The 16,483-nt window shown below is 59.1% G+C and overlaps 1 protein-coding gene across 2 annotated transcripts in view; it reads left to right on the plus strand.

Moving 5' to 3' along the window:
• Window positions 1–1,937: 1,937 nt before the first annotated feature.
• The window catches only part of Col5a1 (collagen type V alpha 1 chain), a 119,333-nt gene continuing 104,787 nt past the window's right edge, over window positions 1,938–16,483 (plus strand). For both annotated transcript variants that reach the window (XM_063244181.1, XM_013153252.2), the window contains exon 1: window positions 1,938–2,418. In XM_063244181.1, coding sequence (XP_063100251.1) covers window positions 2,301–2,418 — 118 coding nt within the window. In that variant the 5' untranslated portion in view covers window positions 1,938–2,300. The remainder of the gene's footprint in view (window positions 2,419–16,483) is intronic.

Genomic DNA, 16,483 nt, shown 5'->3' on the forward strand with positions numbered 1-16,483 from the left:
CCACCCTTGCCAGAGTGCCAGGAAAGATGCACAGGGACAGGAAGTGGGGTGAATTCCAGATGAGGAAAACACTCCAACACAGATGTGGATCTGGACCGAGCTTGACTGTACTCTGGGGGTGTCCCTCACCCTCTCCCCTGCTCCTTCATCTGTAAATGGGGGCAGTGATAAACTTCCTCATGGCTGCTTGAGACTTAACACCAGCAAAATCTTCATTATGACCAATGTGTCCGGAGGCCCAGTTTGGGGACTTCTCTGACTTTCCTGCCCCTTCATCCAGCTCCTTGCTAGGACGAGGGTAGCATCTGCGTTTTGTCACCTCATGGCCTGACCTCCACTGCTCTTGAGTGGTCCACTTGGCATCATGGGGCGGTCACCTGAATTTCGGCTTTCAGGAGACCACTTGTCCTCACCCTGGCCAATGTTACTGGTTCTGAGTGACAAGTGTCTACAGGGTTGGCTGAAGGCACAGGCATGTGCTGGTGACTGTCAGAAAAGGAGCTCGGGCCCAGTCTCTGGTGATCCCCAGGCCAGCACCCCTGCTCTTTCGGGAGAAGCCAGCCCGCTGGGCACAGTGCCCAAGGGACTGGAGGACTGTGAGGTGCAATTCCTCATTCACTGCCGTGTGTGGGAAGCGGAGGCCAGCAGCTCCAGCTGAAGCAACACGCAGACGTGCAAGCACACAGCTTCCACAGTGCACACCCCTGCTGCACGTGCACGCATGCACACAGTTCTCCCGTACACACACACACAGCCCCACCTCCTATTCACAGGGGCATAGGACTGTCTCTCCACTGCAGCTCCTGGTACACATTTTCCTCCAAATTACATCACATCGATTATACAAAGTTGCAAAAAATAAATCAAAACCAGTTCGCAGCAACACTTCGCTTTACTCACTGTTTCTCAGCACACACAGATTCTGTCACTGTTTCCTGTGCAATTATTTGGCACCTAGGAAAGACAAGCGTCTATGTGGCAGACACGGAGATGAAACGCAATGCATAACCCTTCAGTTAGCGCTGACCTGGCCTCTGCCTGTCTTCCCTCTTTCTCCCCTTTACCGAAGCACGGGGTTGAAGGGAGTTGGGGAATTTCACACAGAGTCTGCGCGGACAGGATGGACAGGATTGCGGAGGGCCTTGCAGACTGAAGCTTTTTTTCAAAGGCAGCGCGGGAGGCTTAACGTTTAAAGCCTCCTTAATGCACACTGATTCCTTCTTTCTAAACCAGAGCCCTGCAGCCCTGGAGGAGGTTGGGGGGAATGAGTCAGGCTTGGGGTAGCCTCCCAGGCCCGGGAAGCCTGAAGGCCCTAGAGCAGGGTGGATGTTGGAGCCAGACCTCGCCTGATCCCTAACCCCTATGGCCCATGCCCAAGCCTTTGGGGTCCTCTTGGAAGCCCCACCCTAGATAAGCATCCGTGCCAATCTGCTGTCCCCAGGAAGGTGGTAAGCAGATCCTAGGTCCCTCCACATGTCCGCCACAGTCTTGGGCGCCCCATCTGGCTGGACTGGAAGTGAAGTCTCCACCCAGGAGACGCGCTCTGCGCTCCTCCACGTAAAGAAAAAGTTGGGCTGGCGAGCGGCAACTTTTTTTTTTTTAAACCCAAAGGGAGCAAACTTCGGGGACTCCCGCTGGATCAGGTTCTTGGGGCTCGGCCAGGGACGGGCTCCCGGAGCGGGAAGGCAGGGAGTGGGAAACAAGGTGGGCGCCAGACTCCAAGGCAGCCCCCGGCCCACGCGTCCACCCCGCTCCAGCCCCGCGCCCGCTCCGCCCCGGGCCGGCCCCTTCTTCGCCGCGCCTGGCGCCCTGTCCCCGCCCCTCGCCCGCGGCGCCCAGTGGGAGGCGGGGGCCGGCCTCGCAGCGCCCGGCCCCGGCTCTGATTTGTTGCGGACGGCGAGGATCGACAGCCTCCGCGGGTGCCCGCGGGGAGAGGGAGGAGGCAGGGGGAAGGGAGTGCTGGGCGCCCCGGGCGAGGTCCGCACTCCGGCCCGGCTGGCGCAGGACCTCACTCCGCGGAGTGCGCGCGGGAGCGGATCGCGGGCGGCGGCGGCGAGGATTCGGAGTGTAGAGGAGGCCGCGCCAGCGAGCGGGCCGAGCGGCGTCCGGGCACCCGGTGGGCTGAGTGGAGCCCCCGCCGCGGGCGCGCGCGTCGGCCGCCCCTTCCCCGATCCCAGCCGCGAGCCCGCGCGGGGCCGCCTCCTTATGACTTACTGAGCCGGACGGTCCCCGCCGCGTCTGCGCCCCGCGCCTCGTGCGTCCCGTGCGCCCCCGCGCGCCCCGGCCCGCGCCCCGCCGGCATGGACGTCCACACCCGCTGGAAAGCGCGCGGTTCCCCGCGCCCGGGTGCCCGGCCGCCGTCCCTGCCGCTGCTCCTGCTCCTCGTGCTGCTGTGGGCGCCGCTGCCGAGCTGCGCAGGTAAGGGCGCCGGGGTGGCGCGCGGGGCCGGGGCGCGGGGGGCGCTGTCACTCGGGCGCTTGACGCCGCCTCCTCCGCGCCTGGAGAACTTTGCCGGGCCTGTGGAATGCGCGACCGAGCCGGCGAATGCCATTCGCCGGGGGCCCGGAGAGGGAGACGCCAGCCCAGTGCAGTCGCCTCCCTAGGCGCGCGGCAGGGTGGGGCTGCCGCGGAGCCCCCGAAGGCCGCCTGAACGATCCGCCACAGGGCTTGTCCACCGGTCTGCGAGGCGGGCAGACTTTTGTCCCGGGACTTGGCGTGCTCTGTCCCGCATCCCGGGCGGCCAGCTCCGCCCTGTACAGCCCACAGCAGAAGGGCCTCTGCCAAAACCCGGGAAGGGTCGCCCCCTAGAGTCCCAGCCCGCCCATCTGGCGGGCCTCCCGGGGTAGGGCGGAGGGGGTACCCGCAGTTTGAACCCCCCCAGCATCGGACCTTCCGGAAGCAGCCCTTCTTTGTAGGCTGGCGCTGTTTTTTCCCAGGGGACACACAGGGTTTCTTGTGGTCCTGGCCATCTCCTTGTTCAGGAGCTCTGGGGAGTCCTGAGAGGGCTCCTGATCTTACCCCAAATCCCCTGGCCTTGGGAGGCAGGCGGTTTTTCTTGGAGTCACTGCTCAAAAATGGGGTGCATGGAGCATGACGAGGAGATGGCCTTGGAGTTGGGCCAAGATGGTTTAGGTGATGCACAGAGGTGGGCCTCCCTGGCCTGGACGGGGGTGGGGGGCTCAGAAGCAGCCCCGCTTCCCAGGGAGGGCGCCGATGTCCCTGCCTGGATCTTGCTGTGCCAGCTTCCGGGCCAGCTTTCTGACAGGAGCGGTGCTCTATGCATGGCCTAGGGGTGGGGGGCTCATAGGCCCTCCAGCATCGGAACTCAAAGTTCCTTGAGGTCCCCTGGCTGCCCAGTGACAGGCGGGGGAGGGAGAGGGTCCCGGCTTGGGAAAGCATCAGACAGAGGGTTGGGTGTGTGAGCACAGTGGACAGCTGCATCCCCCTTCCCCTTCGCCCAGGGAGGGGCCTCTGCTCCTAACTTGGTGATTTGGCCTCTGCTCCCATCTTGGTGATTTGGAGACTTGGGAAGAATCTCTTTCCTTGTTCCACTTGCCAATTAAAATGCTCCGTTCTTTTTTCCCTGGCACAATTGGAGTTTGGTGGAGTCTAGCAGATGAGCGGGTGTCTGGGGTGAGGCGGTTCCCGGACCCAGTGGGAGGAGAGAGAGGGGGTCCTGGCCTGGGTCCCGGGGTCTGGGATTTGGCCTTGGTTTCTTTGGCGGTCAGTGAGGATTTGGAACAAGAGAAGCCCTAGAGAAGGAGGAAGAATGAGATGATGTGGTGGTGGTGGGGGGCTCCATGGCTGTGCCCTGCCACAGCTCCTGCATGGGGTTCCCAAGGGTCTCGGGAAGAAGTCCCACCCCAGCAGCATCCCTGGCTTCCTAGCCCCTTGTTCCCTGTCTGCTGACCCTGCCACACTCATCCACTCTTCAGTGTCACCTTCTGATGGAGGTGCAGTTCCAGGGCAGGGAGGTGGGGTGGCCTGGGTCATGGCTGTGCCTTTGGACATTGCTTTTGTTGCAAGAGAGCTGGAAGCATGTGAAAAGGCCTCTTTCGTGGATGGGTTTCACAAACCTCACTCCGCCGCCCAGGGTGGGACCCATTTCGAAGTCATCATGCGTGGCCAGCCAACTGGGGGCGGCTGTGCACTGCACATGCCGGGGAGGAGGGAGCAACAGCCAGCCAGCCGGCCAGCTGGGCCCCTGTTCCTTTCTTGTCTTGGGGGGACGTGCCAGATGTTTCCCAAGTTCCCCGAGAACACAGCCCTTTCCCCTACCTTGGTCTCGGTCCAAGCGTGGGAAGAAGCGAAAGCTTAGGGTGCACCCGGGGCTGCTCCACGACGCTGTAACAGGGAAGGAGCATATGGGAAACGAAATGTGACCCCAATATTTGGAAATTGAGGTCATCGCCTCTGCACGCCATTGGTGGGCTCCAGGCACATGATGGCTTTTTGCAGTGGTTTGCAGGGAGAGCTGGCCAAGCTTCAGGAGACTTGATAGATAGCAAATGGTTAAGTTTCCTCTGACTCAATCGAGTTGGCTGGAGAGACACCCTTTCCATCCTCTTCCCTCCCCTGCCCATAAAAGAAGGAGCCAGCAGGAGGCAGCAGCGGCCAAGAGAGTCCCCAGGAAGCCCTCTCCCTGGCTGTCCACGTTTCTGTGCCTGGGGCTACAGTTGTGGTTGTTGCCTGGGGCTGTGGCCACCAGCTGTGGCTGGCGGGCGTGCCTGCCTGGTGCCCGGCTCCAGCCTGTGCTCTGATGAGGTCGCCTGGGCTTTTCCTGGGTGCTGGCCAGCACCAGGCCTTCACCTCACCCTTGGGACATTTCTGCATGCACCCCACCTCCACGTCTTTCACCCCCACAGCTGATGCTGTCTCACCACCTTGGCCTTCCACCCAGGGTCCAGACTTTGGCAGGTGGAGCGGGGTGGGGGGGGCATGAGGATCGGAGCCTTCTGTGCAGCAGGGACAGCCGTGAGCCTGGACCAGTGCTTGGAGCCCTTTAAGGGTCAGGGATGAAACACATCCACCCGGGGCACTGTGTTTGCTGCCTTTCGAGGAGGGGCCTGAGCTGGGCCAGTCCTGCTGGGGATGCATTTGCTGGCACTTTCCTGACTGGTGTCGAGCACTCACACAGGCTGTTCCAGAGATGGGACAGAGGTCCAGCAGTCCCCAGCCAGGGGGTCCCAGGCCCTCTGACTCTATGCCAGGGCCCTGAGGGAGGCAGCCCTCCTGCTGGCACGGGGTGTCCCTGACTCTGGATGGCGGCCTGCTTCACATCTGGTTATCAGCTCCCCCTGGGAGAGGCCCAGAGCTCGGCCTAGTGGGCTGGGGAGGGAGGCGGTCCTTTCAGCCAGCACAGGCCCTGGCCCTCCTTCTGCCCTCTTCCCTGTCTCCCTGGGTCCCCTTCCTTCCCTCTCCCTCTTTTTTCTGTACCCCAGTGCTTCAGTAGGGACCCACCAGGCATCCCTGTGGTCACCCTAACCTGCCTGACCCTGAGGTTTTGCCTTCGCCCCTGGCCTGGGAGACAGTGGGGAGACGGAGGTGAATGGGTCCTCTGGTCCTCTCTAGCAGTGGACGTCTCTGTGTGACTCTAAGTCTTGTGGACCGACTTATTCCCTGGGTCCAGCTGGAAAGATGAGCTGCCCTGCGTGGTGGGGCTTCCTGGAGAAGCTGAAGTAGACTGACTCAGCCTCCTCTCGCCTCCCCTTTCATTATAGAAACCAGGAGCCCGGGAAGGGGGCATTCATGTATGTGTGAATTCACATGCCCTGTGCACATGTGTGTGTGTCAGCACAGCTTTTCTGGGTGCTTCTGCATGCAGGGCCCGGCATTTGTGGGGGACCCCTACAGGATGGAGAGGACCAGATGGAGGTGGCAGGATGCGCTGGGTTCTGCTGCTGGGTCCCATGGTGGAGACTCCTTAGGGGCGGGCACGCCTTCAGCCCGCCCAGCTGTTTGTCTTCTCCTTTATCATCGGCTCATCTGGCATCTGCGTTAGTTTTACCGCTTCTGGCCCAGCGTGAAGATGCCCTGAGATCCTTGGGTCACCTCTCTGGCCCTGCTCAGGGGAAGCACTGTAGCTACTGCAGCACACAATTTGGAGACCAGGGTGTGGAGTGGTGGGGAAGGGTAGGAGGCCTGAGTTTTCATGCTGGCTCCAGCTCTGGCAAGCTGTGCAGTCATGGCCTTGTGCCTCAGTTTACTCACCCATAGGAATGGCATGCTGATGGTAGGATTTTGGCATGGGATGTACGCATAACTCACAGAAAGCACAAAGCAAGCCCTGACATCAGTCGAGTGGACCTGGGGTTCTGAGGCAGCTGGGGAGGTTCAGTTACGGGCTCTTGGTGTCTGCTTCCTGGCTGCACAATCACCCTCCCTCTCATGGAAGGGATTATGGGGGGGCTGCCTCATTGGGTGACCATTGGAGGGTCTGTCCAGCCAGTTACTGCTGCTCCCAAGCCATCCTCAGGCGGGCTGGTGGGCTGTCCTGGCCCATGCCAAGTTCACCATGCCCCTCCCTTCCCCTCGGAAGGAGCTGGGGTCCAGAGGGGACTCGGTGCCTTCTAGAATGGGTGTGGGAGGGGACTTTGTCCTATGCTGGTGTGGCCCAACCCCAGGCCCTGGGCGGATGCTTGCGGGCTGGATGCTTGCTGGAGCGCCTGGTGTAGGTGGCAGCCTCTGTGTGTTGTGTGTGGATGAGTCCGAACCACCAGCCCATCAGCTTCCTATCAGTGTAGTCATTTATCTGGAAGATTCCCAGCCTTAGGAATAACCCTGTATTAGTGGTCAATGTCACCGGCGTTGGGTGACTCAGGCCTCAACCATGGAACCACAGTCTGACCCACTTTACTGAAAATGTAATTATGCAGGGCCAGGGGAGGGGGCTGGTGTGTGTGCGCTGGTCCTCTGAGTTGCTTCTGCCCGTGACACAGAGGACTTCTTTATTCTGTGTATCTTAGACCTGTGTTTTTAGGGGAAGTTTGATTTTCTGTTCCTTTTTTTTCCTGAAAAGCATCTTGGCTGGAGGGATTCGGATTCTGGTGCCTCTGTGAATACAGGCAGCAGAAGGACATCACAATGTGTGGGCAGGCAGAAGTGCTTAAATGAGAGAGCCCAACCACTCTTCCCAGGGACGAGGGACGAGGACGCGCTCTAATGAGGGGAAAGTATGACTCAGCCTCATCCATTCCACTGTGGGGAGTTGAGGTGGCCAGCGGGTACTGGCCAGGCCCATGTGTGAAGTGGTTGGGCAGCCTCAATTATACACAGGAGCGTCTATGGCCCGCTGATGGGAGACAGGTGAGTGTCCCTGGCCTGCAGGAGGTTCCTGAGAGTGGAGGCCAGATGCCTGAACAGGCAGCTTCAGGATGTCAAGGGCAGCAAAACATACCAGCCAGTAGTAGATCCTGGTCATGGGCCAATGACAGGAAGGCCTCTGACAGCCAGTGGGGCATTAACCAATCAGAGAGAGAACTTGACGCTGCACAGCACTGGCCAATTGGAGGCCATTTACACTTAATTGGGTGTTGACCAATGAGAGATCTTTTGATATCACTCAGTGGATCACTGGCCAATCAGAGAGCATCCTACTTTACTGGGTTGAGGCTACACTTTGAGGTCCTCCCCTCCCCCGGGTGTGAAAGGAAAGGGCCCTTGACCTTTGCAGAGATGCTTTCCCCCGTGTGATCTTTCTCTGGCTCCTGTTCATATTCACCCTAGACATGCCCCTGAGTAGGCATCTGCTGGTTGTACAGAGTAATGAAAATCGTGGCCCACTGCTGTGGTGAGCACTGCCAGGCTTCATTGCAGGCTTCAGGTCACTACCGTTGCAATGTGTGTGCCCGCCAGCCTGTGCCGAAAGCCATGTGAGAGGGCAGTGGCAGGACTGGCTGCTTCCTGGTTCGCTGGCTGGAGAATCCCAGGGCAGCCAGGGTGCTGTGCCTCAGCCCAGGGCCCTCCTTGTGCATGGAAAGTGATCAGGGCCTTCTTTGGGAGGCCCCCGGCTATGTGTGTCAGTTGCTGGGACCCAGTGTTGGGGGTGGGACAGTTCCAGGTGTGGGGAGAGTTTGCAGAGGGGCAGGGTGACCCTGGGATGGGCGGAGCCAGAAGGGGGAACCCTGCTGGAGGGCCCCTTCAGATCTGTGTTCTCGGGTCTGTGGCCTTCGCCCCTGCTGGCATGTCGTTGGAGTCCTGCCATTATTAGTCTCTGCCCATTGCTTCCTTCTTGGGCTTGGCCCCCACCTCTTCCTGTGCCACTCTTAGGGTCCTCTCTGGAAGGCTGTGCCCCAGGTTCCCTCTCTGACAAGGTGGGTGGGGGGCAGAGATAGATTTCCACTTTCCGAACAGAGCCCCTCCAGGAACAGGTGAATACGTGACTTAGGTCAGTTAGCTTGGGGAGCTCTACTTGGGCAGTGGGTGATCTCAGCTGGACACTGGAAAGTAGTGGTCGTCCCTGGGCCTGTGTGGTGGTGGCACCCAGGTGGTGACAGCGGTTCCTGGAGAGTCAGGTTCCTGGGCATGCAGAGCTAGAGCAGGCAGCATGGGGGTTTGGAGCCGCCAGGGCCAAGAGAGTGGTGGGGGGCAGAGCCATGCCTCCTATGGAAGGCCAGTGTCCTCTGCTGTCATCTGAGCAGGTGGACGGTGAGGTCCCCACCCTGCACCATCTGCCCGTAGGGCATGCATGGCAATGTCTGAAATGTTCCTCTCCCCTCCTCCTCCCTCCCCTCCCTCTTGTCCCCTCCACTCCTCCCCCTCCTCCTTTCTGCCCTTTTCCTCCTTCCCCCTCCTCCCCACCTCTTTATTTCTTTATTTCTTCATGGTACTGAGGATTTTACCAGGGCCTTTGGGTGGAAATAGTTCTGACTGTCACATCCAGTGGAGTGCTACTGGCATCTTGTGGCTACAAGGACAGCCCCACTCCATCTCAAAGCATAGTCAGCCCCAAATGTCAAAGCAAAATTAAGACATTCGGGTGCCTCTCACCTGTGACCCTAGAAGAGTCTGTTAGGTGCAGAGGAAGATCTGAGTTTTTCTCTGTGGTTCTCAAGCTTGGCAGAGGTCAGAGCCCGTGGGGGGCTCAGAGAGCACAGTGCCTTGGATTGAACCTGAGTTTCTGATGCAGGTGGCCTGGGACTGGCCCAGGAAGCTGCATTCACACCAGGCTCCTGGGTCACCTGATGGGCCCTCATAGTGGGTGTTAGCTGGTGGGAGGGGGTGCCCTGGGCCCCTCATCTTTATGGAGAACCCCCAGAGGGATGAGGCTGTCTCCTGCTCCTGGGGTGCACATCCTCTTCTCCAAAGTGAGGACCCTGTTATTCTGCAAACTGCCTCCTGGGCCCAGGGGAGTGAGCCTTGAGGGGTGGGGTCCTGTGCTTTGGCTATCAGTGTGTCCACAGTTCTGTGATCATGAGAATTTCACAAGTCACACAGTAAGTCCTCATGCTCCAAGGGCTCCCCAAGGTCAAGATCCCCCCCCCAAGCTAGCTCCACCCAGCAGCTGCTCATGGCCCTTCCCCACCACCCATGGGACTCTGATCCACTCTGCCTCTTACCTCTGGCCATTTGCAAGTGGGTCCGAGAGCCTGGCTGATCCCCCAGGCACTGTCTTCCTCTGGTTGGTCTGTGGATCGGAGATCCCAGGAAATCTCCTGTGGCCTCTCCATGACACTTGGGGAAGGGGAGGGACCCAGAGAAGGACTGGAGGGGGCTGATCAGTGCCCAGAGGCCCCAAGCTTGGAGAGAGGGCAGGGCTGAATCAGCAGCGCCCGTCTCCATCTCCTCAGCTGGGTGTAGCATACTCATCTCCAAGGCTTGCTGCGGTTCCCAGGCTCCCTTTCTGGCTGTGGGATGCACACACTCTTTGACAGGTGAGTTGCCAGGGAGCCCTGTGGTCGGCACAATATGACCTATGTGCGTTTGTGTCCCCTCCATGTAGGACACATTATGCCACAGCTGAGATTCAGGTTTGCTGTGGTTCCTGGGACCTTCTCCTGGGCCCTTCTCTAAGTCCAAGCCAGGCGTGAGCTGGACTGAGGGTGCAGGCTAGAGGAGCCGAGGAGTGGGTGGGCGCGTCCACCTTTGAGCTGGACCCTGAGGTGCTTAGCAGGGGATCCAGGATAAAGGGAACCTGCTGGTGGAGTCGGGGACCCTCATAACTGTCAGCCTCAGTATGCCCGGGGCTCTGCCTGCAGATGTGAATTCCTAGGGCCAGGGGTGGAGCCCCTAAAGAACCCCCTAAATACTAATACTGGTAGTCAGTTAGGGGCTTTGGGAAACCCCGAGCCTAGCAGATGGAGGCATCTCTGCAGGGCAAAGTCACGGGTGGCTTTGACCTCTAAAAAGAAAGTTTGGAGGACGCAGGGAGGTTAGTGTTTGGAGGCCCAGGAGCAGGTTCTTCACCCTCTCTGCTCTGACCCATGTGGGCAGGGGGTGGCAAGGGTGAGAAGAAGCGGGGGTCCTGAGACCATGAAGCCTGGGTGCCCCGGCTCGGTGCACCCCTGCTTGTGCTGCTGCTGCTGCCACTGCCGTGTGCACTGGGGTGTCTGAAGTGTGGAGGGAGAGTAGGTGGTGGTCTACATGTTGGCCACAAGGGTGAATCAGTGGGCAGTAGAGGGAAGGCAAGAGCTGGCTGGTGAACAGGCCCGGACCCCAAAAGAGGACCCCAAAAGAGGCCCGGACCCCTAAAGGGGGCTCAGAGAGTGGGTGCCCTGGCCTCTAGCCTTGGGGCCATTTTGCAGGTGAATCAAGTCAGCTTAGGGGAGTTGGGAGCTGCCGCAGTCACCTGGCCTGGGGTGGACTCCTGTGTCTGGTCTGGACTGTGCTGGGCTTAGCTCGCCATCTGTCCTGGGAACAGAACCTGGGGTCTTGATTCTCCACCATCAGGTGCAGCACTAGCCTGGGGCTGGGCCTGGGGTCAGCCTGTCCTTGCGTCCTCCAGCTTGCTGGTCCTCTTGTGGCCAACTCCTCTTTCCTTTTCCCAGCCAGGGCCTGACCAATTGCAGACAGCTGCCTGGCCCATGGGTGAGCAGGATTCTCAGCCCTGTAGTGGGGTCGGGCTGTGTCCTGGTCAGGAGCAGCAGGCTGAGGGCACTGATGGCCAGGCCCTTCCTGCTCTCGGCCTGAACTCTGTGCCTAGTCGCCTTGCCTGCCCTGCAGGTGCCTGTGATCCGGCAGGTCAGTCTCTGGCTTGGAGGGTGAGGGTTGATGGGCTCTGAGCCAGCTTTGGGATCTTTGCGCTGCCCCCTCGCCCAATACCCTGAGTGCCTTACTTTACCCTGATCGCATCTTTCTGAGGGAGACATGTGCTCCCCAATTTGCAGGTGAGAACCAGCTGCCTTGCAGCTGCCAGGGCAGAGGCAGAGCTCGGTTGGCGCTGGCCTTGGGAGTGTGGTACTGTCCAGCTTCTTGGGAAGCCGGGCTTTGTCTCCATCAGGGATACAGTCCTCCCTGTCCGCCTTCTACCCGGCCCCAGGGGGGAACACTGGTGCCTGGCTTCAGGAGTGATCTGTGCCTTCTGGTTCCTGTCCCTCTGTCCTGTCTTGGGGAAGGGGAGGGACCCAGAGAAGGACTGGAGGGAGCTGATCCCCATGGGTGCTGTCCCCATGTGCTCCTCATGTTGTCAGAGTTGGACCCCATGGGTGGGCAGTCAGCCCCACAGGCAGTCGGAGCTTCCACTTACTCCATTTAGCGGGAAGGAAGAAGCCACGACAGAGGGTTGGGCCCTGGTAGGTGCAGTTTGCACACAGATGGGACGAGTGTGGTTTGTGCCACTAACAGAAAGCTGGGGGCGCTGTAAACCCATTCCCCCTTTGCAGCCAAGGCTAGCGTGGTCAGAGGACCCGAGAATGATGCAGGTGCAGCTTAGTGTCATCTCGCTGCATCAGGGAGGCTGGGTCAGGGCACAGCTGGCATCTTTAAGCTGCCAGCACCTCAGAAAGGGGAGGCCCAGGCCCTGAGCGCCACGTGAGGCCTGAGGCTGAGTCACCCTTTCTGCCATTTGGAAGTAGCCAGTCCCACCAGAGCTGCTGAGGACAGGGCTCCTGGGATGATCCCTCTTGGTTTCCTGTAAACTGGCCCAGTGGCCCAGCCATTCTGCTGCCCACTGCCCACTGCATTTCTGCACAGAGCATGCTGGGGACAGTGGGGGAATTTCAGTGCATTTGAAAGTAAGGGTTGTGCTGCACTGCGGTGCTTGGCCTTTTTAATTGTCAGTGACCTGGGCCACGGACTTCACAGTGGACAGCAGCGGGCAAGGCTTTAGCTCACAGCAGAGCCTTGAAGCTTCAATCTTCCCTTGGGCTGGAGGCCAAGGACAGGAGTGCCTCATAGAGGCCACAGGTGGTACTGCAACCTTGCTCTAGTAGACCTTGTGAAAACTCTGTGTGCCTTGGGTTGGTGCTCCAGAGTGCTTTCTGCAGTTTCAGGAGTACCAGTGCTTTCTGTGCCTCAGTTTCCTCAGATTTACATGTGCCGTGTAAGTCAGAGTGGATGATGTCTGCCTACCTCATGGGCAGTGGGGAAGCCCAAAGGCGCGTAAGTGAAGCCACTATGATAGCAGGCAGGTGACTGGGGGGTCTCATGGAGCAGCAGTGGAGGAATCCTGTGGGGGGATGAGCTGTGGTTTTCAGACTTGGGTTCTGGAGGAGGTTGGAGGGTTCTGGAGAGGCAACCCCCATCTCTACACCACCACCTCTCTGAAGGGCAGGACCAGAAGTGCTGGGCTTGATGTCCCTGAGAGCTGGAGGGGGATGATGCCTGGGACTTTCCCAGGCCACTTGTAGTGTGGGGACATACAAGGGCTTGGCCCAGGAGCCAGCTGTCTGTGTGTGTTGGCTCAGAATCTAGGCTCGGCCCCTTTTCCTTGTCCTCCGATGGACACAGATCTGGGCTTAGGATGTGTGCCACGTCTCACACAGCAATCGGAGCCACCCCGATCTCTCCTGATCCCTAGTCAGACGGCAGCTTGCGGCAGCCAGCATGTGTGTGCCTGTGCCTATCTGTGTGTGGAGTGTGCTCCTAAGCCCATGCTAGCTCCTGTCTTTTGGTGTTTCTTGAGGGTGTTGAATAACGGACTGTGGACATCTTGCATCTTTCTGGATCCTGCCTGGGTCCTTCTGCCCTGCTTTGCAGCCCTGTGAGGGCAGAGTTTCTAGGCTGCCTCTGGGGGGACATCTGAGGATCCTGGGATGACCAAATTGGGTGGTGGCACCCCAATCTCTGCAGCACCCTCCCCCACTGCCCCACTGTGCCCCCATCCTGCCCACTGAGCTGCTGTCTCTGCAGAGGTGTCTTTCCAGCTCTGTAATCTAAACCCTTAATTGACTATTTGAGTTCACATTTTGGAATTCTTCAGTGCACCTGCCCTGCCCACTCCTCTAACTGCATCTTCTCCCACAGGTGTCCCTCTGGTGGCTTCTGTTCTCCAGGGCTTCGAGGCAGGGATGGGTCACCCCAAATCCTTTTGAGGTGCGAGCCCCTCACTGTCCCTGCCCAAGCTCACAGGTGTCTCCCTTCCTGACTCTGCATCTACCTCCTGCTGTCCAGCATCCACCCTCCCAGGCCAGGATGAAGCCCAGACTGCAGCACTGGGCCCCTGATCAGTCTTTCCTCCCATGAATCTCGGTACCAGGCAGTGATCCTGGCCAGCAGATGAATTCCTCTATGCAGAGGCAGCCTGGCCTCTCCCCAGTCCCTTCTGGACACTGTGCGTCCGTGGGTGAGGGTGGAGTCGGGAGGGGTGGGAGAGCTGCTCGGCCGGAAGGGGGTCTCCAAAGCATCCCCTGTTTTCTCTCTTGGCGTGGGCTCTGCTTGCAGCCCTGAAATGGGGTTGCAGGCACTGCTGAATGGGGAAGCAGCCTGTGCGTGCACTGCTGGCCGGGCTGGTGCGGGGCTGCTGGTGTGCATCGGGCCACTTGTTCTGCAGGATCTGCACTTCGACCTCTGCTGTGCTCCCTGGAGCCCTGTGGGTTCCCGGGCCGGACAGCGCTTGCCGCATGCCTACTGTGTGCCCTGCCTGCTCTGACCGCTTCTCAATTCACCTGGGCACCTGGAGTGTGGGGTGTGCTGCATAAGGCTCCTCAAGGGGCAGCTTGATGTGACCCCCATCCTCACCCCCTGCCCTGACCCCTTGCAGTTTGTCCCCAGGGAGAACAGCACGGACAGGCCTTGAGCCCTGGAAAACCTGGGCCCTGCCTGCTGGTGCAGGGCCATGGTGATGTGTGACTTTGCTCGGTGCCACCTCCTTGGTGTCCTTGGAGAGGGGTAGCAGAGCCTGACTCCAGACTCAGGGTCAGAGGTCAGCCTGGTGATAGCAGCTCCCTGCGGGTCCCTCTCGGCCCTTCCAGGTCTGTGCAGTGTGGCCTAGGAGCACGTGTTGGGATCCCGCTGCTGGGCCCAGGGGCGCTAGGGATGCCCAGCGTTGGGGGAGCAAGCGCCTGGCCACTGGGGTGGCACCCGTGGACCCCACTTGCTTCCTTTTCCTTCTCTAATAATACAGTTTTGGAAAGAGTGAACAAAGATGTGTTTCATTGTAGTCGCTTTGGAACGTGTGACTGTATAAAGAAGAAAGTAAAAGGCCACTCAGAATAAAGGACAGAGGAGGCCTCTGGAGTGGGGGGGAGGCGTGGCTGGGCGCCTGTGCCCCTCCTTCAGCCAGGACTGGGTGCCCACTGGGTGCTCCTTGACATCTAGTGAGTACCATGTGGATAGACCATGGCCCCACGGAGGGTGGGTGGCACTTCCTGCTGGTGACACTCAGGGCTTTGCCCTGAGCGTACTCCCAACCCAGGGATCCGCCAGCGGGACCCAGCACCCTCCTGGGGCTGCACTTGAGGGCCAGTGGGCGACCCCCACCCCATAGCACTGTCCGATGTGGCGCAAGGTGGGGAGATGTTACCCTGCAGCTCCAGGGCTCTGGCAGGGATTTAGGGTTCGGTAAGGACAGCGATTTCTCATGGGCTGGGGAAGAAGGGCTGAGTCACCGAGCCCAGTGGGAAGAGGAAGAGGCCATCCGGGACAGCACAGTTGTGTCCTGCCTCTTGCACCAGATGTTTTCCAGATGGATCAAAGATGCAAACTTTAAAAATGAAACCAGAAGGTGCCTAAGAAGGCACGGGAGACCAGGCTTTACCACCCAGGATGGTATATGCCTCAGAAATCATAAAAAAGGAAAACCTGACCATGTCTAAGTTAAGACTTTTTTCTGTAGCCAAAAGAAAATTAAAAAGCCACTTAGTTGGGCGTGGGAGCACATGCCTATAATCCCAGCACTGGGGAGGCTGAAGCAGAAGGATCTCTGGGAGTTTGAGACCAGCCTAAGCTGCAAAGTGAGTCCAAGATCAGCTGGAACTGCATAGTGAAACCCTGCCTCAAAAAGCCCAAAAAAATAAAGAAAAAGGAAAAAAAACCCTAAATCAAAGAAAAGTCACTGCTCTTCCTCAGGAAAGAATATGAACACAGATAGCAGAGGAGCGGTGGTTGGCGGTAATATGCAGAGTTCCTACGAATCAAGCGGACAGGAAAATGGCTAAAAGACACGGGTGGTTCTGCAGAGAGGAGAACAGAAGGACTTATGATGTCTCGCCTTGCTCCTTGCTCGTCTGGCCTGAGGGACAAAGGACGAACACCGAAATATGCCCCATTGGGTCTGGTGGGGGCGTGGGGCACTCGAATGTTGCCTTTCTCCAAAGTGCACTTGGCAGGCTTCACCAAAACATCAAAGTGTGTGCACCCTGCCCCGGCCGCTCGCCTCGTGGGTGTGCGTGGGGGTGTGACAGCCACCGCATGGTGGTGTCGGCAAAGCAGAGGAGTGAACCGCTCTGACGCCTCAAGTCATGGTGCTGTGGCCAGGCAGAAGGGGACACGGCCGCGGTGAGAGGATGGCATGAAAGGGCTTTAGATTCACGGCTGTGGTCCAGGATAAACCACCAACCACGCAGGCTTTGGAGGCCTCCCTATCGGGCGCGTCCAGCTCCGTCCCAGGGGCGCCCTGAGGTCCCAGCCCACCGGTGCTGGTCACAGGGCTGGACGCTTGGCACCCACACTTACTGTGGCACCTGGGTTGCGGCTCTTTTGTGTCTCTTCATTTTTTATTAGTACATCTCGTGCGTGCGGCACAGTGCAATGCAAGCGTGCTGGTCCCACCTGCGTCTTTTGGAAGAGACCGACTCCTTGGTCCAGCAGGGGGCTGTCCGGGAGAGAGCAGGTACAGAGGCGGCAGAGATAGTGACCTGTGGGCTGGTGGTTCTGGAGAGGGCACATCCTTCCTGCGGTCAAGCAGCGGCCTTTTGGCTGAAATGATTTAGTTAAAAACTGGTGTGGTCTTGAAAAATAAGCAGTAGTGATTTAGAAAAAAGGACTAGTCCAGTAAGGCACTGGATGGGTGGTATGGGTCCCATCCTGAGAGGCTGGGGAAACAGACATCTGTGCCATGGGGAACCACGAAGGCTCCCAGCAGCCTTCATCCCCTCGAGTTACAGAG

The sequence above is a fragment of the Cavia porcellus genome, unplaced genomic scaffold (assembly GCF_034190915.1).
Source record: "Cavia porcellus strain 051 isolate PalLab524CR breed Dunkin Hartley unplaced genomic scaffold, mCavPor4.1 scaffold_49, whole genome shotgun sequence".
Taxonomy (NCBI): domain Eukaryota; kingdom Metazoa; phylum Chordata; class Mammalia; order Rodentia; family Caviidae; genus Cavia; species Cavia porcellus.